Source organism: Ostrinia furnacalis, unplaced genomic scaffold (assembly GCF_004193835.3).
Source record: "Ostrinia furnacalis isolate ACB-3 unplaced genomic scaffold, ASM419383v2 OfSCF0389, whole genome shotgun sequence".
Classification (NCBI taxonomy): domain Eukaryota; kingdom Metazoa; phylum Arthropoda; class Insecta; order Lepidoptera; family Crambidae; genus Ostrinia; species Ostrinia furnacalis.
The window spans coordinates 1554506-1576562 of NW_021130628.1; the positions used below are offsets into that span (position 1 = coordinate 1554506).

Sequence of the window (22057 nt, forward strand, 5' to 3'; positions counted from 1 at the left end):
TCACGGATCAGTGGCAAGGCAGGTTTGCTGCTTGCTGCTCTATGGCTGATTAATTATTTTGAGCGCGTTACTTTAAATAACAAAGAATGTACTTAACTATATGTTTTTTACAGGTTGTTAACACTATGCGAAATAATAGTAAGCATGCCCCTTCCAAACTCTGAGGAAGCCGTTGCACTAAAGGTAAATTAGCAACAATTTTCATATTTAACTTTTTGTTCTGTTGTTTTTCATTTATTTAATTTTTATTCAAAGATATTTTGCGTCAAGTTTGCGTATACTATAAGTGGCAAAGTGATCGAAGCTCAGTATGTTTCGGTACCCGAAGTAACAGAGGATATAACTGGGGTAAATCCAGAATATAGATTGAAATTAATTAGTTGTATTTAATTCGACACATGTAGCGCTTATAGTACGTATTATAAAATACAAATTAACCACAATTTGATTTTTTGTAGTTAATTATGGTTCATAAAATTATCATTCATCAAATTGTGTAAATTATTTCATCGTCTGTCGTGTCATTTACAATTATGCGTAAACGAAGTAATTTCGAAAGAAGAGAAAATGTTATATTGTAAAATTTTCGTTTAATTATGAGTACTATTTTATAGTTCCAGTTGTTAAATTCAAGTTAGATTAAGTAATAATTTTGGCAATAAAGTTTATTTAATTATCGTTTTGTATCTCAAATAACAAGCCAGATGATTTAAATTACTATAATATTTTCAGCCAAGTGAATCAAAGGGATCTAGTCTATCGTTGTTGAGGTATTTGGACCCGGCGGAGAAACAGAAGCGCGACATCGCGCGCTCCAACCAAAGGGACCCCGAGGAGCAATCGCTGCAGTTAACTGAAGTGGACGCTGTGTTTATTATGAAAGGTGTGTGTTATGTTACAGGAGTGTTTTTTTTAAATTTTGCAGACGGCAACTTTGCGGAATGGATATAAGGAGTAGTCAATTGACTGAGTCTTCAAAGCCACTAAAAATTGTAAGACTTTACAGAATATCAAAAACTAACTGCTTTCAGGGCTATAAAAATGTTTTTAAAGCAATTTTATCTTGGAATTATTGGTGTCAAGTACCCAATTTAGTTTCCATTTTATAAAGGATTGTTCGTACAAAAATATTTAGTGGAACTAATAGTTTAGCTAGACGCACAATAAGATCTTGGTGTGCCCTACATCATACAAAGATAGGTATTTTAAAGTGATAATTGGATCAATTTATTAATTCAATAAAAATCCTCCACAGAACTAGTTCTCAGCGTCAACCGAAAGACGCTTCACGCGACAAACGGGTACGACAAATTCCTCGTGTTCTCGCTCAACCAGTTAAAACTGACGGTCGTACAAAAGACGTTCAACCTGGACGCCACCGTTCGTCTGGGGGCTGTCAATATGCAGCACCACAGAGCTGGGTATAAAGTCATCAATATGATCGAAACGCCAGACGTCTTGACTGAGGATAAGGAAACGCCTAACAACCAGTATCTCTTCGCTGTCACTTATAGTAACGTAAGTAATCTTTGATCCATCATCATTATTAAAATCTACAGCTTTATAAACCTAGAGGAAAAAAGCGCCAAATTGAACTGCTGTAATCTTAGATAACGGCAGGTCGTTTAGACTTCACAGTAGGAGCACGATTCTCTCTTATTTACCAGAGGCAGGGCTTACAGTTCTACACTCCTTATCTCACATATTATTATGGATTTAATAAAGACTTACCTCCTGCTATTTATAATCTGTCAAAATAATTATTTTTCGTACAGGAATTAGGCTAACTGAGAGCGGAAAAGAGTGGTTATTCAAAACACTTCTCCGCTCCGCTTCGCACTGCTCCGCTTTGGTGCAAACCGGGCTTTACAGCGTTATGACGTCATTGTTTTTTGGGCGTCAACTGACCGAATCATTAATTATTAAAAACGTATCTTAACTTTTTTCAAGTTATCTTGTTCTGTAATTTTTTACACAAATACATTTTTATCCTCAAAATGTTTTCAGGTGGACAAGAAATGTCCAGAATTCAGAAGTATCTACGGATCAGTGGAACAGCTGATTGATATGGACTTCACTAACTTGAAAGTACTCCTTCATTTGCAAGGGTTGCAAGAGATTTTAGTGATTGTCAACGAGTATCAGGTAAAAACCGTCGCCTGTGATGCAAGAATAGTCTTTATGTGCTGGATTGGCAGGTTTAATTTATTTTTCATTATTTTAGACAAGGTTGCAAGCAATTCAAAGTACGGTCGACAGAACAGCAAATGCAGGACCTCTAGAAACTATTATGGAGGATGAAGAGTTCATAGCTGCGAAATCTAAAGGTAAGATATCGACCTTATCGATAAAGTTATAAGAACTACTTTTTACAAATTAATTTCTTCAACATTCACACTTTAATTTTTCTCCACAGTGAGCGTCACAAAACCTTCGCGCCGCAAGCAAGTGGAAAGCATCCAACTGAAAGTGAACATTAAGATCGGGGCCATAGAGATCGGATTCGCAAACAACAAGCGGCCGCTGTCCGTGATCCAAGTGACGAGGGCCACCACAGGCTTGGTCATGAAGACTTCATATACCCAAGTAGACTGCGCTATTGGGTCAATCAAAGTCGAGGATTTGAATCCAGACACTATTCATAGGGAGGTAAGAGTCAAAGTTATACAGGGTGTTAGGTAAATGGGTATATGCCGACACTAGCCCATGTTAACATGGGCATATAAATGGTATGGTGAAGTCAGAAAATTGATATCTTTATTTTAATTATTTTAATTTTCATACAAATCGGATTTTATAAAATTTATTTTGTATGAAAATTAAAAAAAATAAAATGATGATATCAAATTTCTGACTTCACCATACCATTNTGAAGTCAGAAAATTGATATCTTTATTTTAATTATTTTAATTTTCATACAAATCGGATTTTATAAAATTTATTTTGTATGAAAATTAAAAAAAATAAAATGATGATATCAAATTTCTGACTTCACCATACCATTTATATGCCCATGTTAGCATGGGCTATTGTCGACTCATATACCCATTTACCTAACACCCTGTATAAATGGTCTCACTAAACGCTCCAAATAAAATCTGTTTATTTCATTACCATCTTTTCTACAGCCAAGTAAAAAGCTATAACTTCATCCTTTTTTTTTCAGATACTCAAAGTAATCAGCGGCGACGTGATGAACGTTCAAATAGTGATGTACAATTTAGATCAATACCCATCTGTGAGTGATGTGAACATGTCGATAGACGCGCAAATCAACTGTTTACGCATCATATTCCTCAACTGGTTCGTGAGTTCTATGCTGGTAAGTACTATTTTAATATAATATTGTGTTGAAAATCATCAACTTTTGAGCAGCATAGAATTATAGGCGTGAATCATTCAAATGTTGCAAGATGCAAAGTTACCTTATCTTTGTGTCTTTTTTACTTCGTCAGTTGCAGGTTTTCACTGTTTTGACATGTTTTTGAACGATGACACGTTTCTTGTTATATGTTCCAAAATATCTACAAAAGCTGTTATTTATTCTAGGAATTCCTAAACAACTTCCAAACGGCGCAACAAGCGATCATCGACGCCTCGTCTCAGGCGGCCGACGCGGCTCGCGCTAACGTTCAAAACGCTTATCAGAACTCCACCAAACTGGCATTGAAAGTCCGGTTGGCAGCGCCCATTATTATCGTCCCAGAGAACTCGCATAGCCTCAACGCTATGCTTGTGGATTTGGGTAGAATGAGCCTGAATAACAAGTTCGTCGATCTGCCTGTTGCTGTAAGTATACATTAATAGGAATAATAGAGAAAATTAATGTTTTTAAGTGAAAATGTGTCTATAGAAATTTTAGAAAATATTATTTAGAAAATTTAATTACTTGAGCCTATAAGAATTGGTTAGTTAATCCCAACCGCGCTAGTTTTTCATATTAGTGTTCTGCAAAACTCATTCAGAATATTCCATTGACTTGACTGAAACAGCGGAGAGTATCGCTCTCCGCTGTTTCAGTCATGTAATTTCATCGAAATCCTAAGCATACAGACGACAAGACCGTATTAAACAAAACTTGTATCTGTTGAATAATTTATTTTTATTTTGAAACGTCAGTTTCAGTTTGTTTTTTGACACATTTTGACTGTCTGCTTTCCCACAGGATGTCAGCAACAAAGTGACAGTAGACGAGCTGACCCTCGAGTTGGAAGACATGAAATTATCCTGCGTACAACTCAACGAAGAATTAGCGATTCAGCAGGAGAGGAAACTCCTTCGGCCGACCAGCTTCAAGCTGTTTGTCAAGAGGAGTCTCTCCGCGTGGTACGAGACATTGCCCGATCTTGACATCTCGGGGCGTATGAAGACTATCGCTGTAAGTAGACTCCTATAGGACTTTTTTTATAGCTGACCAAACAAGAAAGGTTGATGCTACGACTCAAATCAAATACCACTACTTTTTCTCAGGACCAATTTCAAATTCTGAAACAAATTGTCATCTCCATATTAAATGATTGACTGAATGATGTTTTGATTTACGGTATGATAGGAAAAACTACAGTTCTACATTGTTATAGGACAAACAGGTTCTTTATTTCCTATTGGGTACAATATTGCTCAGATGACACATATTGGTTTTAATCTTAAGTTGCAGGAGGATCATTACCTAGATTTCTATGGTATTTTTCTACCTAATTAATTTTGATTTATTATTTTCGATATTCCTAGATAACAGTAGGCCACAGCGACTACAAGAGTATAATGAAGATACTGAACCAGAATCTCCAAGAGGGCCAAACGAAATCAGAGGAGTCCAAACCTAAACAGGACGTGTCTAAAGTGGTCTCTAAGGCCACAGTCAAGAGCCAAACTAGCAAAGTGCAGACGAAGTCCACGGTTGCCGTGGTGACGTCCAAAGATGCGAAGAAACCAAGGACTACTATCAAGTTCTCGTTTACAATGGACAGCTTCGTTATTGACTTGATGAATACCATTAGCGTGAGTATGATTTCAATTCAATACTGATATAAATGTAATATTATTTCTTTACAGCAAAGTCCTATTCCCTTTTTTTAGATTATACAGAATTAATCGATTTGGGACTGATCTTAGATGTTGCCTGCATCAGGACCTGTGCTTTAAAACAAACGCGTAAAACTGAATTCAAACTCGAGTATAAGTTTAATTTGAATATTTAGTTTGACCAATCTCAAGCTCGAATAAATGCATACTGTATCTTCGTTTTAGAACGGTCGTTTTAAAACAAATTGCCTTTTGTTATTACACGTTCACAAAAGTTTTAACATATTTTGATTCTAACCTATAGTCCGAAGACGCCATGTTCTCGAAAGACATAGAACTAGCCAGGTTCTGCCTCGCACTCCTGTCGGTCAAAGGAAGGATGTTCTCCGACAATTCCATGCACACGTCTGTGTTGCTAGTTGACTGTACACTCGACGACACCAGGCCGGGAAGAGGCGCTAAGATTACAAGGTAATGTAATACCTCAGTGCATACTAGGGATGTTATGGATATCCGTAACCGTAACCGAAACTTTCGGATATCCGAAATAAAAAAATATCCGTAACCGTAACCGAAACCGGTAATATTATTCCTATATCTGTAACCGTATCCATAACCGAAACTACCATCCATAACATCCCTAGTGTATACTCGAAGTTGGTCGAAGTAAATCGAAATAGCGTAGACACGCACTTCACTTCTCTTCGAGCAACTTTTGTTGATAAAAGGCCCGAGCCTGACGGTCTGACCACACTACTCAGTTAAAGGTGGCTAAAGGTTCAAAAGAAAGAAGTTACGCGTAAAGACGTTAAGCTTAGATATTGATGTCATCTACGACAATGAATTATGCGTGTTATAACGACGATATTCAAACTTTATTTGCCTTACTACTATTTCTACTACAGCAGTGCTCTAACAGAGGAAATACTTTATTGAAAATTATTTATTAGGTATCTCGAGAGACGAAGAGAGAGGACTGAATCAAGATCCGAATACGCGATGGACGAAACTCGGGGCGCCATTATGGAAGCGCACGACAAGATACGCAGCATGATCGACATCACCTACACCATGAAGAACTCGGATACTTTTAGTGAGTGATTAAAAAATTACATCTTCAACTACAGACTACCTAACTTCCCGGTCTTTTTGGCACAGGGCACTTAAAATCTATTTTATTTTTCTGATTTTTCTTTTTTGTTTTTTCTATGTTTTAATCTTGTATTGTGCCTTTATCATGTATTGTTTATTGTGCCAAATAAATAATATTCTATTCTATTCTATTATTAAATTTAACAATTATACGCATGGTTCCGGCAGAATAGAATAGGACCACCCGGGCACCCCCACTCTTTCGTGTCGTAATAAATATGCAAACATCAACCCTCCCTAATCCGTCTAGCCAGGGTGGCGAGTAGAGATGAGACGTATTTACTAGAACAGATCCACACACTAGGTATTTTACAGTACTAGGCGGAACCTATTCCATTTTTTAAAATACTTGATCCACCTAGTATTTTATAAATTACACGATTTCCGACCCTACCCTGAAAGTAATAGAGGTTATTATTGCGTAATCCGTAGTCGTGTATTACGCGCACCTAGTATTTCTCGCTAAGCTTATGTGCGAACGTAGAGATTCACTCCGTCTCTGTCTGACCAAACAAATTTGAGCGCGACGAAGCAAACGCACACAAACGTAGTCAAACCATATTCATGTAAATAAGAAAAAAATATGTAAATATTTGTATGAAATTGATATCTTTTAAATACGCCAACTTTTAAGTTGACAGTCCAAAGCCTGTTGAAGTATGAAGGGAGGAATTATTATTAAATTTCAAATTGCATTATTCATACTACGGTTGTATCTTTTCAAAGAAAATTGTATTTTAAAGTCATATTACTTGGATTAGTCCGCACTAGTCGCGTCAAGTATGCTAAATTACTACGTACTAGGTGGAACAGGTATTTGGATCGAGTATTAATAAATACTTGGAATAGGTGCACCTAGTATCAAATTTACCTAGTATAACCCATCTCTAGTGGCGAGTGTAGACCAAATCTTCTATTTGCCTCTTGTTAAATTAGAGAGGGCGTGCTCCTGCAATGATGATGATGACGCGTTGTGTTATGACTGTTATACAAACGGTTTAGGTTTGAGTTTTCTGTTTTCAATTAAACATTTAACTCTCAAAAAAGATCTGTCTAAAACGTGCCACTTATAACCGGCTTTGATAAGAAATCATTCAATTTACAGTCGACATGAGAATCTTCAGTTTCAACCTGATCCTCGCGATGGACTTCCTCAACAAGATCATGGAGTTCCTGACAGTCGGATTGGCGGCCGACGCGCCCGCCGCTGGGAAACCTAAAGAAGACCTGAAGGTGGTCAAGTCGGTCACTGACAAGTCTGGCGAAGGCATGTCTGTAAGTAATTGTTAAGATTTTAACATTTTTGCTCTTAACATTTTTTCCAGAACAAGGAAGCTCGAACTGCATATAATCTTCTGATGGAAAGTTATGATCAAGAAACGAGTTTCGCCCGGAATCCTTCGGAATTCCTGTCACATAAAAAATACCTTTACTTCCACAGAGGAGCTATCTTACTTTACCCTGTAACAATGCTGTAAACCTTATTTTACTCACTTGAGGTAGTCGACCTTTTCTAGTTTTAAAATTAAGTTCATTGATACAAACACTGCCCATATAAAGTAAACTGCATTTATATTTTACTTGTAAACAGAAAAAGAAATTGTCGGTGGTATCGGCGCCGTCGTTGGAACAGCCTCAGAAGACGTCGATGATGACAGTCAACGTCAAGATAGAACAGCCGGACATCATTCTTGTTGAGTCGCTGGAGCAGAAGAAGTGCGACGCTCTTGTATTGAACGTAAGTTATTATTATTCTTTACTAGCTTTCCGCCCGCGTGGAATTTTGCCTGTCACAGAAAAACAATATCGCGCGCGTATTTACTCACCATTTAGACCTACCCTGGACTACGACAAACATTTTAAAACCAAAATCAGCTCAATCGGCCCAGCCGTTCTCGAGTTATAATCAGACTAACGAACATCAATTCATTTTTATTTATATAGATTTTTGGTAATATGACAGTTTTTGAGTGCGGTTGAGTGTATTAAGTTTTAACATAAAATTGCTTTACTAAACAGAAACCTTCAAGAGCAAACAAATGAGTTCTTTTTAATTTACCTCATCATAATATTTTATGTTTCAAAAGAGGTACCGTTTTCTTACATAATTATGTGTAAAATCTGGAACTACTAATTCCATTTTTAGAAAGAATCTACGCTAAATCATGCTTAGGGAATATCGAACGCAATTTTTTTTTGGAATATGCAGAAAAATATTATCCGATGTGTATTAACAGTTTAGCATCACAAGTTTGGAACCGGGGTCAATGGTAAAAAGTTAATCTATTTCTAATTAAAACTTCCCATATTATCTCATATACTCCGATTGTAATTTGCCTCATAAAAATATCATCTCTTACAGATGGAAGCCCGCTTCAAGTTGCGTACCACAGAAGAACGCATGGTAGCCGACGGCGGTATATCCGGGCTACAGATGGTGGTGCGAACACTCGGCGCTCCTGAAGGCAACGCGCCGCGTTATCTCCTTGCGCCTGCTAACCTGTCACTAGCGCTATCACAGCCGCCTGGTAGCGGCATGCACGCGGATATATCCGTGTCTGACATCAAGCTTACTGTGTCGCCTGGTGAGTAGACTAGCTATAAGATAAGCTTCAAGTTGCGAACCACAGAGGAGTGCATGGTAGCCGACGAGTTACAGATGGTGGTTCGAAACCTCGGCTCTCCCGAAGGCTACATAAACATAAGTCGTCTGATGACAGTATAGCTAGGACTCAAAAACAAAATAAACTTTGCGGTTGGAAGTTACTGGATCCCATATTCCCCAACTGCAAATGCAAGTTTGTGATTGATGGCTATTGGCTACTATAGTCTTTTTCACCTAAGATGATCCGTATGACACTTCAAGGTTATCCATATTACGCATACTACATATGCAGAATATTTTTGAAAAAATATTTGTATTTTATTAGCAATATAATAAAAAAAAATAACTACTTGTCTTGAAATATATAGTAAAATCTGAGTCTATTGATTATATTTTAATTAAATACGATGTAAAAATATTTTTTATTTAATTTACGCAATGTGTGAAACGGTATAGATTTAGTGCTGGGTTATTTGTTGCTGGGGTAAAATCGATTATTTCCGTGGTTCATTAATCGATTACAGTGAATACTTATTAAAAACATCACAAAAATCAACTATATTTTACGATTGTTGACTTTAATAAACGCATTGAAAATAAATTAATAGCTTTTAATTTAAAGAAATAGAACCAGTACTTTTTAGGAATCGTTTTTTTTAACACGAAGTCCATGGCATTTGAATATTATCAATAAAAAATTGTTACAAAAATATTTGTAATTAAAAAAACATATTTTTTGTTAAATGACACCTATATAAAATACACCGTGTTACTTTGCATTCTTTCCATATTCACAGAGATAAAAGTAGGTAACAGTACCTATTATTTAAGATAAACAAGAGACTCCCATAAAGAAAGTACACTAAGATTTTAGTAAATTTGGTTTTTCAGTACAAATTGGAATAAATCAATTTTGTCTCGCACGTTCTACAGGTAGAGGTGGGCGCCACGCCGGCGCGCCGCCGCCGCCGCGAATTTTTTCACGCCGCCGCCGCCGACGACCAGCTGTCGGCGCGCCGATACTGATACTGTACAAACTATTTGAAATTTATTCCTCTCCTATACTGTACTAATTTGTGTTTCAAACGCAGAAGAACTATTTTTTCATTAAGTTGAGCGGCTGTTCTAGTTCAATAAAGTCCTAGTATCACTGCGACCGGTACCGATCTATTGCCGCTATTTTTGTTACAGTTCGCCTCCGAGTCCTGCATCCATCAGGAATTGCAGTATCTTTTGGGGGGCGATATGTTTTACATCTTGTGGGCTTAGGATGTGTATGCCCAGGTGTAAGCTCCGCTTGCGCATCAAAACGTCCGCAGTCCGTGAGAATGTGTAGTGGCGTTTCATCTGCCTCTTGGCACATCCTGCACGTACTTGATTCGGACAGTGCCATAGTGGACAAGTGCTTGTTTAAGCTGCTGTGTCCAGTGAAGGCTCGAACTAAGATGCGCATTTTGATCCTACTCAGTCCTATGATCTGCTTAAAGCATTTTCGGTCATAGGGTTTTATAAGAGCTTTGGAAGGAGTTAATCCTAGCGTGTCTGACCATGCCTTAAAGGATTTGTTTAAATAGATGTTCTCCAGGGTCATTCGAGCGAGACTTGGGAATGCCACAAAAGGGTTCTGGACCATATTGTGTTCCCTCCGCTCCCGCTCTGGCCAGTTCGTCGGCATTTTCATTGTCCACGATTCCCGCGTGACCTGGAACCCATCTTAGCGTTACTCTGTTACGTTTTCCTTGGGTATTCAGTCGACTCATGCAGTTTTCTACCAACTTTGAGGTGATTAAGTTGGAGTTCAAGGCCATCAGCGCGGCCTGACTGTCTGAGTTAATGTAAATTATGTGGTTGGCATAATTTTTTCGCAGGTTAGCTTCTGCACATTCAATAATGGCGTACATTTCTGAAAGATAGAGGCAAATTTACCCAGGCTTTGAGATAGCCTAAGCTTCGGCTGCTATCCATACACGGCAAAGCCTACGTTAGGGCCCATTTTTGACCCATCAGTAAACCATATAACAGAAGAACTAACTATAATATTTATTCTTTAATGCCATATAAATTGGTACACAAGGCGAACTTAATGCCATTGATATACTAATAATTGATTGAATAACTTAATACTAACTATATTAACAGTTAATCAAGTACATTATAACAGTTAATCAAGTACATTATTCAAGTTACTGCTTGGTCTAGTAAATAATTGATCGCGAGAGGCGCCTCTAAACAACACAATGTGTTGCCTGTGCTGCCAAACCTTCCCATTGTGATTTGAGAGGGCTAATTTTGCATCTTTTCGTATGCTGCTTCTGGATATCTTTGTACTTGACTATCTGAGGAGTTGACCGTCATGTTTCTGCTTACCCTCCTCAAGTTCAAAGTAGAATATTGATTCCTACTACGCTAATTGAGGACGAAAGACGCAGGAGGACAAAGTGACTGACATAGCCCACAGAATCGCTAAAATCAAGTGGCAGTGGGCGGGGCACATATCTCGTAGAGCTGATGGCCGCTGGGGCAGTAAAGTTTTTGAGTGGCGACCACGAGCCGGAAGACGTAGCGTGGGCAGGCCTCCCACTAGGTGGACCGACGATTTGGGGAAGGTCGCAGGAAGTGCCTGGATGCGAGCGGCGCAGGACGTCTTACGGCTGAAACGAAAGAACTAATGCTAAGAGAGATGGCTAAGCTAAAGAAATAGCCAAAATGGATCCTCGTAAAGCACTTGTATTTGATCTGATTACCATGAAGTCCATGGTCTTGACAATGACCACACTGAGTGAGAAGAACCTCGCAAGTCTCTTAACTTTGGAAATGATCTATAAGGCTGGCAAGTTGCCTAACGAATTCTCTTATCGCTCAATTAATCTGACATTTGTATTGTTAAAATTATGGAAAAGGATCATTCTTGCTCGTTTATTCCCTTGCCTAAGTATGACCCATGTAATATAGTATACACGACCATAAATTTTGGCAGAAACCATACCAACCATAATCAGTACAATGTTTGGAAAAGAAAGAATCCTGTACGTCTGCTTTCGCTGCGGCTTCAGCTGGGTTTATCATAAAGGATTACTCTAAGAAATTAAAAAGTACCTTCTAGCACACTTCTACTACCTGCAGCTGATGGATTCTTATCTCAGTAACCGTTTTAAATCAAACTCGGTGACAAAATCTTCTCTCTTTAGTTGCACAGCTGGAATACCCCAGGACTTTGTACTTGGTCCGATACTCTATATCTACTAGTAAAGTAGCCCAGACACCAGAAAGCTGCAGCCTTCCTCAAATATAACTGTGATCTTAAAGCGACTAGACTGTTGCAAAGTCAGCTGCTTGGGTGACCAAGTGGCGCATGTAATTAAGCCCCGAAGTCTCACCATAATATCACTTAAGACGTGAAACTTATCCTCCGGCCAATCTAGACCTCGACACATTGCTGCAATCAACCTGCATTAAAATCCTGGACCGTAGGATGACGTGGAAAGACCATAAATATAAATAAAACAGATATGAATATAATATTCCACCGACAGTCAGCTAATCCAACATTAACTATGTGCCTCCAAAGAGCCCAAAAATACTTGTTAAGGGTACTTTTATCGGCACATTGGTACGCTCGCCTTTAGGGGATACACGAAAACCTGATCTCAGCCAAACCCGCTATCCAAATATCAAAGCATCTATGATCAAGAGAGCTAATTTACTAGGGTAAACCACTGCTTTAGTGGCTCAAACCCCAACCAACTGCAAATCACCTGATTAGTCTTGACGACAGACACTAAAAAGCAGATTAAAAAAAAACCTAATAAACAAAGGTCAAACAAGGTCACGCCGCCGACGCCGCCGCCGCCGAGGTCAAAAAGTCGGCGCGCCGCCGCCGGCCAATTTTATATCGGCGCCCACCTCTATCTACAGGTGCAAGTGGAATAAACCTAGTGGGCGTGGCCTAGTTCTTAATTTTATGGCTTTGGGTACCAGCCTTTTTATCCAGTCATAATAACAATTTTAAAATACTTTTCAGTTGATTTCAGATTTTCCTTTCTACTTTACGGGCTTAGGACCGTCAAAAATACGTAATAATTATTAGGGTTTCAATTAATTTACAACATTGTACCCTATTTTTACAAATTAATAAATTAAGTATGAAATGAAATCACCTTATTCACGATTAATTATTTATTCATAAGTTCCTACTTACAAAGTTTACGTACTGCGAAGCAAGTGTTCAAAGTGTCCTCCGTTCTGATGAAGGCACAGTCTAGCACGGCGAAGCGTAGGTTTTTCGCTTTAGTTTTCGCAACACATAAACGTTTTGTATCACAGTTTCACTAAAACAATCCTTTCATGTAACGCGTTTACACTGTTTATCTCTTCTGCGCATACCAGTCGTTTCAAGTCACTCCAAAAATCCATTGGTGTCAGGTCCGAGGATCGTGGTGGCCAAGCTACTGGACCCCTCGTCCAATCCACTGTTCACCAAACGTATTATTCGCGCACTTGACGTCCTTATTGTGGGGGAGCACCATCCTGCTGGTAGTAGAGCATTTGGTGTAAGGTGTAACGCTAAGGGTACGTCATAAAGCATTTCGTCTAAGACGTCTTGCAGACACTCCAAGCACCATCTTGATTAAATTATTCGTTGTTTGAATACACTTCAGTCATCTTTGTATTATTTATAACGTGATTTGTGTTTGATGGATTTCTCAGTTTTTTACAAGTGTCAAAAAGACATTTTAAAGACAATATATTGCAATAGATATTTAAAAATACAATAAAAAGTAAAAAAGTCTCCATCGCCATCGCCAACAAGTGATGTGCATGCGTTACGATAATTAGTGGTGTGTTTAACAGATTGTCGATAAAATAAAATACTCAAGATTAAAAAAAATTTTTTTCGGGCATTATTTTTTTACGGATTTGTGTTCAGTATCAGTAATATAGTAACCTCTGTAAATATGGCAAGAATGCAAAGTAACACCCTGTATTTCTCTAAAAGTAGGTTTTACTAACTCTTAGAAAAAAATCGATAGATAAATTGCTATGGTGTAGTTATGTGACATCTCTATAACTTTCAAACTCGAAACGTCATACGGATCATCTTACGTGAAAAAGACTATAATGAACGATCTAATACCGATACTATTTGGCTACTAGACTGTCATGTTGGTGCTTAGTTTATCACTAGCCATTTTTACACTTGCTTGCGTTCTAAAAGAATAAAACACAATTTATTTTCACAATCCAGACATAATAGCGCTCCTCAACCGCGTATTAGCAACGATCACGAGCAGCGACGAGAATGAAACAGAACAAGAACAGAAGGCGATATACTACAAGGACCTGTGGAACATGCAGCCCTTCAGAGCCAACTCGTATTGGTTCCTCAAGACTGGTGAGTATCAATGTTGTTATTATTAAAGCCCCAATACAGTACTCGAGAATTTGATAAAGATTAATTTAATGGTGTAGAAACCAATTTTGCTTGGCATCGTGCAACCTAGCGAGTAGTGATTTCCAACTTTGGCTAATTTCCTCGAGGGTTTCGTTCAAAGTGAGTTGTGTTTTCGTATAGGTATACTTTTTATGAGCTGCCTAAACGTGTCAATCTTTGCATTTTGTATGGAAAATAGGATTATAATGGCTCCAGTTTACGAATATTTATCAAAGCTACAAAAATCTTACTATACAGCAAATTGAATTTTCAGGTGAAAACGATTTCAGGCCTAGTTGAAGTCAGTTGCGTATTATTTAATTATGTCAATCAACTACCCAATTAATTAAACATTTGACTTTTTTTTACTAGACGAGGCTGAAGAAGCGATCAACCTCGAAGCAGCATCAACAGACAACTCTGAAGAGCCGGCAGTGCCAACCGGCGAGATATGCCTTCTGTCCAGTCCGTCCATCGTGGTGTCGTTAGAAATGGACATCGGTACCGAGACCATTCCGGTCCTAGTCATGCAGGCGTCGCTTACTGGACAACTCAAGGATTGGAGCTCTGATGTAAGTGGAACCTAAATCATAAAATTTATGTATTTATTGGATGCAAATAGATTTTTTAATTCGCATTTACAGGTCTATATAACTTAAAATGTGATGAATTAGCGAAAAAACCGTTATATACGTCTGTGTAGATCATTACATTGAAATTGCAAATTTTTTATTCCTAACCGTTCTTGCTGAAAGTATACATATTGACTTTATAGTAAGCACGTCAATTTCAATCTCGGAAGATTCTGACCTATAGACCTGAAGGCCGTAACTGTCTAGTTAATTCGTCTTCATCTCTGGTGTCTTTATTATGACATTCTGCTTTTTATATTGCCGATTACGATACGACCAGTTTCACCTTTACTCATTATTATCATAATATAGTGCATCGAGATATTACTATAAGAAAGTATGTACATATTATCATATATTCGTTATAATGTTTATCTTGCATCCAGTTCTACATGGAATCCACGTGGGCGATGCAAGTTTCGTACTACAACATCGGGCGCGCGGTGTGGGAGCCGCTGATTGAGCCAGTGGAGGTGTTGAAGGACTACCAGTACAAGCACGTGCCCTGGGAACTGAAGATGGAGGTACGTTAACAACTTTTACATCGGTGTAAAAGTACTGGGTTTTGGGATGTTTGCATTTGTAGTTTAGAGACATGCAGTCATTTTACAAGTGAAAAAGCATGTTAAAGCCAAGCGTCCACTTGTCGGTATCGGACGCAACGGACGCATCGTACGAAACACATCGTATCGGATGTGCGATGCGTGCGATGCGGACAGGTGGACGCACTTATATGAGTTTCCATATAAATAATACTGCGATCCGTTGCGTGCGATATGTCCGATGCGTACGATACCGACATGTGGACGCTTAGCTTTAAAATACTTCTCATTTGTGCTGCGAACCCACGTTTCTGACGATTGTGTTTTTTTTTGTGAAGCAGTGATAATATGCGTTAAGTTATATTTACATTGCTGTGTAACGTGCGCATTTTAACGTATTTTCTGAGGCATTTATGTTTCTTATTTGACAATTACGTTTATTGAATCTTGAAATGAGCTTAAACTCCCTAGCTTAAAGTAGAAACCCCCTGCGTACTTTCACTTCATGAAATTATGTAGTATTTGCAGGATTCAAATGTAATATGTTTACCGCGATATTAAATTACAGCCACCATTTATCTTGTTACTTGTATCCTCTAAATCCCAGGTTTCTCTAACAGGTAGTGATGCGCACTCAAGAGAACGTGGTATCGATAGACACCACGGACGAGGCGGCTAACATCCAGGCGGTGGCGTTGCGGCAAGCCAACAAGACCATCACTATATCCAGCAGCGAACCGCTCGAGATAACCATCACTAGGAGCGGGATGGAGGTAATTTACATAATGAGGGCTATCGTTTTAGCGCTCACCAGTTAGCGCCACTGTAGAGTAAGGTCCTGTCACTTGCTAATGCCTGGTCCGTGAGCACGTAGAATTTTGTCCAATGACCCCAAGCTACCCATCCTTATCGCTCGCGCGTAATTATGTTGCTGTCGCGCTCGCACACTCACTGCAGGCGCCCGTCGCACAGTCGCGACAGCAACATAATTACGCGCGAGCGATAAGGATGGGTAGCTTGGGGTCATTGGACAAAATTCTACGTGCTCACGGACCAGGCTTTAGTAGCGAAGACAGTGGCGCCAACTTGTGAGCGCTAAAGTGGTAGGAGGACTATCGCATTTGCACTCATCAAGATGGCGCTACTGTAGAGTAAGGTCCTGTCAATTTATTAAGTATAAAAACGATAGCCCTCGTTATCCTATTGCAGTAATATTTTGTCTTTGTTTTGTTTATTATTTTACTATAAATATTGTGTTCTGCACTCACTGAGTACACAGTTCTTTGACGCGGAAGCTATTGGCTTGCATCTCACCCGATGAAAAGTGATCAGGCCGAAGCTGAAAGTGATCTTCAATCGGAATCTTCAACCACAGAGAACCTGGCTATCTTACCTCTAAATACGATTAAAATTAATTTATTCTCATTAAGATACTGAAGTATGGTAAAAGTAATGTTTCAAAGTAAACATAGAAGCTTTGGATCATTAAGATTTAAATAACATTATATATTTTGTTTCGCAGGTGCTGACACAGTTAGGAAACTCATTCTCGGCCGCTATAGCCGAAACTGACACAGCCTCGGTGTCTAAATCGAAAGTCGACGTATGTATAACATCATTCTATATCCCACATATGGATTTTTTAGTATTCCATAAACTGTACTTCACATTTGATTCATTTTTAGGGTTCCCACTCCAAATATTTCGGAGCTCCGTACGTTCTACACAACTGCACGGGACTTACTGCTAAGCTGATGTTGCAAGACAACCATGATTTCTCTGTCTTTCTCACAGATGAATACGTAGCTTCAGACTACAGGTATACTGCGTATAAAAAGCTTGTGAATTAAATAAGAATATGACAATTGAATTTTGAAAATGTCATAATTATGTTTAATTTTGCAGGGAAGTGGTATTAGAACCAAACGCATGCGTGCCACTGCAGTTGAAACATGGCGGACTCAATTTGATGAAGCTAAACGAACCTCCTCCGCCGCTTAAATTAAATGTTAAGGTAAGCAACATCTCATTTTTCTGTTAACTAATATGTTTAGTGACAATTATCATTGTCTTTTTGTTAGTGCCTTTTTCCTGTGATGCGAATTTCTGCACACGTGCGCATCTGGTACTCATTATTTCATACATGTTTTTCCGTGCCGCGTGCGTTGCTCTCTTGCTGTTTGCGTCACAAAACGAAATTCATCAGCATTTGAGGAACTATTCTTATTTTATGATGATGATTTTCTATTTAACGCAGATCGTAGAAATGAACGAAGAAGTCCAAATTCCTGTGGAGCGAGCGGACAAGCGATACTTCACGCTCGGCCGTAAGCCGGGAGGCACTTTGGAGAAGAACGTGCCACACGTAGCGGCGATTGAACCGCGCGGACTCATCTCTGACATCGTCATGCAGGAAGCGGCTTTGCACATTTATTTGAGGAGTGTTGTTCAGGTTGGTGGTATTTTTAAGTTTTTTTACAGACTGCCAGGATAAATAGTTTCACTGCAGACTACAGGGCTTTGTGAAAAAACCAGTCAATAAGAGAAAAAAATGAAGAAGGAACGTGATTCTGTGATGTAAAAAATATTAAAAACCCACAAAAATAAAAGTCGGGCGGCACTTAAGTGGCGTTGCGTGGTGCGGCACAAAGGATCTAATTATTTTTTTACATTTTGTATGGTGTGTGTCGCGTTAGGACGGCTCTCAGCGAGCGTCACTGCATAGTCAGTGACGTCCAGCGTAGTTCTGTAAAGAATTATGTGGTGTCTACTCTTTATCAAAGAAAGAAAATTTTGCATTTATTTATACCATTTTATTCCACGTTGACAGGTGACAAACACACTGGCAGTGAATGTGTCTGTATACTACATGACACTGAGCGGCAACGAGGTCCGCCTATTGGGAGATGTGAAGCCTGGCGGGATTCTACGCATGCCTTTACAGGCTGTGCACACGCCTACTGCCGAGATATTCTTTTCTGTAGAAGGTAAGATAATGCCCAAAATTTAGCAAACGTGACTAAAATCCGGATCAAGATATTTGGCAGATGAGCTATTACAACAATCTTTCTCTCTTTCGTATGGAGACTATGTCGTAGTTAACTTAGTTTTAGTTTGCTAGCACGCTCGATGGACCAGGGATCAAGATTTATGGTCCTCTTTGGCGGGTTTACGCCCTTCTGACAAATTGAAATGAAAATGATGATTTATGGTATTACCCGTTTATTTTTTGTGTATTCTAAGAACTTTCTCTCCTCTCTCTTTTATCTCACCACGCTTTCTTTCTCTACTGTCTTTTTTGATAATAATGGTATGGCTTCTTTTAGGTTTCACGGTCTCAGTGTCTCCGTTTATATGGCGCGAACTGCAGCAAGAAGTCAAAATATCGAAATTGTTGCAATGCGATTCGAAAGACAAGAACAGTGGCGAAAAGTTTTACTTGAAGGTAACTAACAATCCTGTAACCTCAAATAGATATTTTCCAGTTTTGATATACAATTTATGATTGACTAGCTTTCCGCCCGCGGCTTCGCCCGCGTGGAATTTTGTCTGTCACAGAAAAACTTTATCGCGCGCGTCCCTGTTTCAAAAACCGGGATAAAAACTATCCTATGTTCTTTCCCGGGACTCAAACTATCTCTATGCCAAATTTCATCAAAATCGGTTGCGAGGTTTAAGCGGGAAAGCGTAACAGACAGACAGACAGACAGACAGACAGACAGACAGACAGACAGAGTTACTTTCGCATTTATAATATTAGTTGGGATTTTACCAGGCTATAGGAACAATGGAGCAAGTATTCTACGAGCACACAAACAGGCATACGTTCGCGTCTTCGTGCTACGATATCGTTTTGAAGCCAGCCGTGAAACTTCAGAACTGTTTGCCAGTGGACATCGTGGTATCCCAACTGGGATTGAAACGGACTCAGATATTCAAGCCGGGAGAGATGTTCCACTTGTCGCATCTGGCGCCTAATCGGGCTTCTGTCGTGCTTATGGTAAGATTACAAACTTATAATAACTGTGATTTTTACAGCACTTATTTTCCAGCCTAACAAAATATCAGACTTTTTGAATTATTGTTATTATTGTGCAATAACGTGTCTGTTTAGATTACGTTGTCGTATTAAGGGAGAGTCCGGTAATTTGGACCAGTTTTTTTCAATCCCATTTTACACACAGTTTTCTTTTGTTTTTGCTAATGTTCATGGTATATAATTAAAGATAAATTATTCAACTTATTATTTCATAGGTATTAATCGACACAATTGTTGTATATTTAGCACAAATCAACAAAATACGAGTTCAGAGCTTCGGTCCAATTTAGCCAACCGGTTCGATAATTTGTACCACAGAGTTACTAAATTGGATTTCAATAAATTTCAAGCCTATAAAAAAACTATGGCAAAATATTATACGATACATTCTTAACAAATTAGGTAACGAAAAGGAACAGTAGTTAATAACATAGACAATCGATATTGTTTTACACGTTATCACGATTTTGAGTAAAAATTTTGTAATTCCAATTATCGTAACGCACACTTGTACCTAATCTACTTTGCCAGTCTTTTGCTTTCATTTATTGTTAGTCAAACATAACTACGCTATTACAACTTCAAAATATGATTTACTAAAAAAAAATTCAAAATCCTTTGGTAAAGTTCCATACAACTTGATGTGGTACAATTTAGCCGACTAGGTGATAGTGCTTTTAAAAAATCGGTAAAAAATATAGCTTATAAATACCGAAAAATGTTTCAAATAATTGTAATCCACACTAATTTACGCTTCTAAATAATATATTAGAAACACCCTGTGATTAAATTTAACAAAATTACAAACTAAACATGCATTGTCAAAAGTTACTTGAAAACAATGAAAAAATACTTTTCAAAATAAAACACACGTGTTCGTTGTCACGGCAAAAACCACATGGCCGATATTAATTGAATTTAGTTGTGTATCGCTGAGTGTTGCAATTACAGACATTCAATAAATACTTTACGAAATATGAGGGTGGTACAATTTACCCGGCGGTACAATATACCGAACTCTCCCCTATATATCAAAAATATTTGTTTTATTCTTGTCTAGCTTAGTGACATCAATACTACGTGTACTAGAGTCACCGTCAAATAGTTCGTGACACCCAAAGTAACCAATAACTTCGCAACAAGTCTTTATTATAATTGAAAAGGTTGTGTTATCAACTTTTTGGCCACTATTTGACGCTGACTGTACGTAAAAATGCGAATACGTAAAGATATTACGAGTAAAAGAAAGTAACAATTTAATGTATTTATTTATTGTTCACATTGCAGATCCAAAATTATCTGGACAAATGTTGGGTGTGCACAAAGAATCTACCCGAATTGGAAACAGAGCTGTCAGTTTGGACTTTCGACTCCCACGACAGTCCGTCCTTGATGACGTTAGACCTCGGAATGCATAGTGTGGACATGGAAGGCACGCAAGTGTTGTCCCTTTACTGTCCCTTCTGGATGCTGAATAAGACTGGCTTCACGCTCCACTATAGGGTAAGTCTGCACTATTTAAAAAAAATACCTTATGTAAGTTTATGTAGGTGTAGAACCATGACTGAAGAAATTCTGATACTGTCTTGGAAGATTGCAAAACAATAGGTAAAATGACTCGACAGATAAATAGAATTACTTAATTCTAAAGTAGAAGCTACGACCCATTAAATATTGTAGATGCTAACAATATCTGTATTTTTCAATAACATTTTCGATTGCGTAGATAAAAGTACTTTGTGATAAAAAAAAGTATCCAATTGGCCATAAAACATTCCATGATTACAGAAATCAAAGAAACCAGAAAAAGACTCCGGAACTCCCAGCAAGGTACCTTTGAGATGATCTAGCGATATGGCATTGATTTAATAGACTTTTCACCATTTTTGCTGCCTTCAAATTTTAATTGCCTATTTAGATTGCCGATAACATTTTACACTGTCGGTGTTGGCAGTGTGCGGTGTGCCTATTGGAACATTGGTGCAAATATTTGAGGTTCCCTAAACTTGAACTGTTTGCACAAGTCTTCTGTATTGACACCAGCGCTGTTTCAGCCTTATACAATTTTTGAGTTTAATATTATGCTTTACAAAATTTTTAACCAGCTTCATCTCAAAGTAATAGTTTAGGATTTTTTGGTTTCGACTAAATTGTATGATATTCGTGTATTTGTTATTCACTAGCATGCTCAGTGGGGTCATGATATTATCCACTCCCTTTACGTGTATGAAATCGTTCGGTGTACGATCTATGGTTGTTTCGTTATCTAACATATTTCTAGGGCTTTAACGTTCAATGTCGATTACAGATAAAACATTCACGTTGCGGTAAATTTATTCGACGTCATACGTCTTGTTTGCCGGTGAGTGCAACAGTTAGACACTGTGGTGGTTGCACTTATGGGAATATGTTACTATTGTGTTCGTCACAGCTGTGTATTGATGTATTACACTCGCCGCTTCGTGAGATATTACTTTGAATGTGCATGTATCTATCATTTTTACTGATGTATGTGCACATCGTACAATATTCAATATGTTGAATTGAAGATACTTGCACCTTCATATTTCTATGAATAAGTTAGAGAGTTATATTTTCAATCTGCAATTATTAATTTATAATAGTTTCCCT

At 38.3% G+C, this 22057-nt stretch overlaps 1 protein-coding gene across 1 annotated transcript in view; it reads left to right on the forward strand.

Annotated features, from left to right (window-relative positions):
- Nucleotides 1-22057, forward strand: part of Vps13 (vacuolar protein sorting 13C) — a 51072-nt gene that overhangs the window by 14023 nt on the left and 14992 nt on the right. The window contains exons 16-43 of the mRNA XM_028317551.1: nucleotides 114-183; nucleotides 733-883; nucleotides 1256-1518; nucleotides 2008-2145; nucleotides 2225-2327; nucleotides 2417-2649; nucleotides 3167-3322; nucleotides 3550-3789; nucleotides 4166-4378; nucleotides 4732-5001; nucleotides 5330-5496; nucleotides 5976-6118; nucleotides 7283-7452; nucleotides 7769-7915; nucleotides 8540-8762; nucleotides 14028-14174; nucleotides 14586-14785; nucleotides 15232-15369; nucleotides 16008-16160; nucleotides 16910-16990; nucleotides 17073-17206; nucleotides 17293-17401; nucleotides 17645-17839; nucleotides 18218-18374; nucleotides 18714-18832; nucleotides 19163-19387; nucleotides 20714-20929; nucleotides 21215-21256. Coding sequence (XP_028173352.1) covers nucleotides 114-183; nucleotides 733-883; nucleotides 1256-1518; nucleotides 2008-2145; nucleotides 2225-2327; nucleotides 2417-2649; nucleotides 3167-3322; nucleotides 3550-3789; nucleotides 4166-4378; nucleotides 4732-5001; nucleotides 5330-5496; nucleotides 5976-6118; nucleotides 7283-7452; nucleotides 7769-7915; nucleotides 8540-8762; nucleotides 14028-14174; nucleotides 14586-14785; nucleotides 15232-15369; nucleotides 16008-16160; nucleotides 16910-16990; nucleotides 17073-17206; nucleotides 17293-17401; nucleotides 17645-17839; nucleotides 18218-18374; nucleotides 18714-18832; nucleotides 19163-19387; nucleotides 20714-20929; nucleotides 21215-21256 — 4603 coding nt within the window. The remainder of the gene's footprint in view (nucleotides 1-113; nucleotides 184-732; nucleotides 884-1255; nucleotides 1519-2007; nucleotides 2146-2224; nucleotides 2328-2416; nucleotides 2650-3166; nucleotides 3323-3549; nucleotides 3790-4165; nucleotides 4379-4731; nucleotides 5002-5329; nucleotides 5497-5975; nucleotides 6119-7282; nucleotides 7453-7768; nucleotides 7916-8539; nucleotides 8763-14027; nucleotides 14175-14585; nucleotides 14786-15231; nucleotides 15370-16007; nucleotides 16161-16909; nucleotides 16991-17072; nucleotides 17207-17292; nucleotides 17402-17644; nucleotides 17840-18217; nucleotides 18375-18713; nucleotides 18833-19162; nucleotides 19388-20713; nucleotides 20930-21214; nucleotides 21257-22057) is intronic.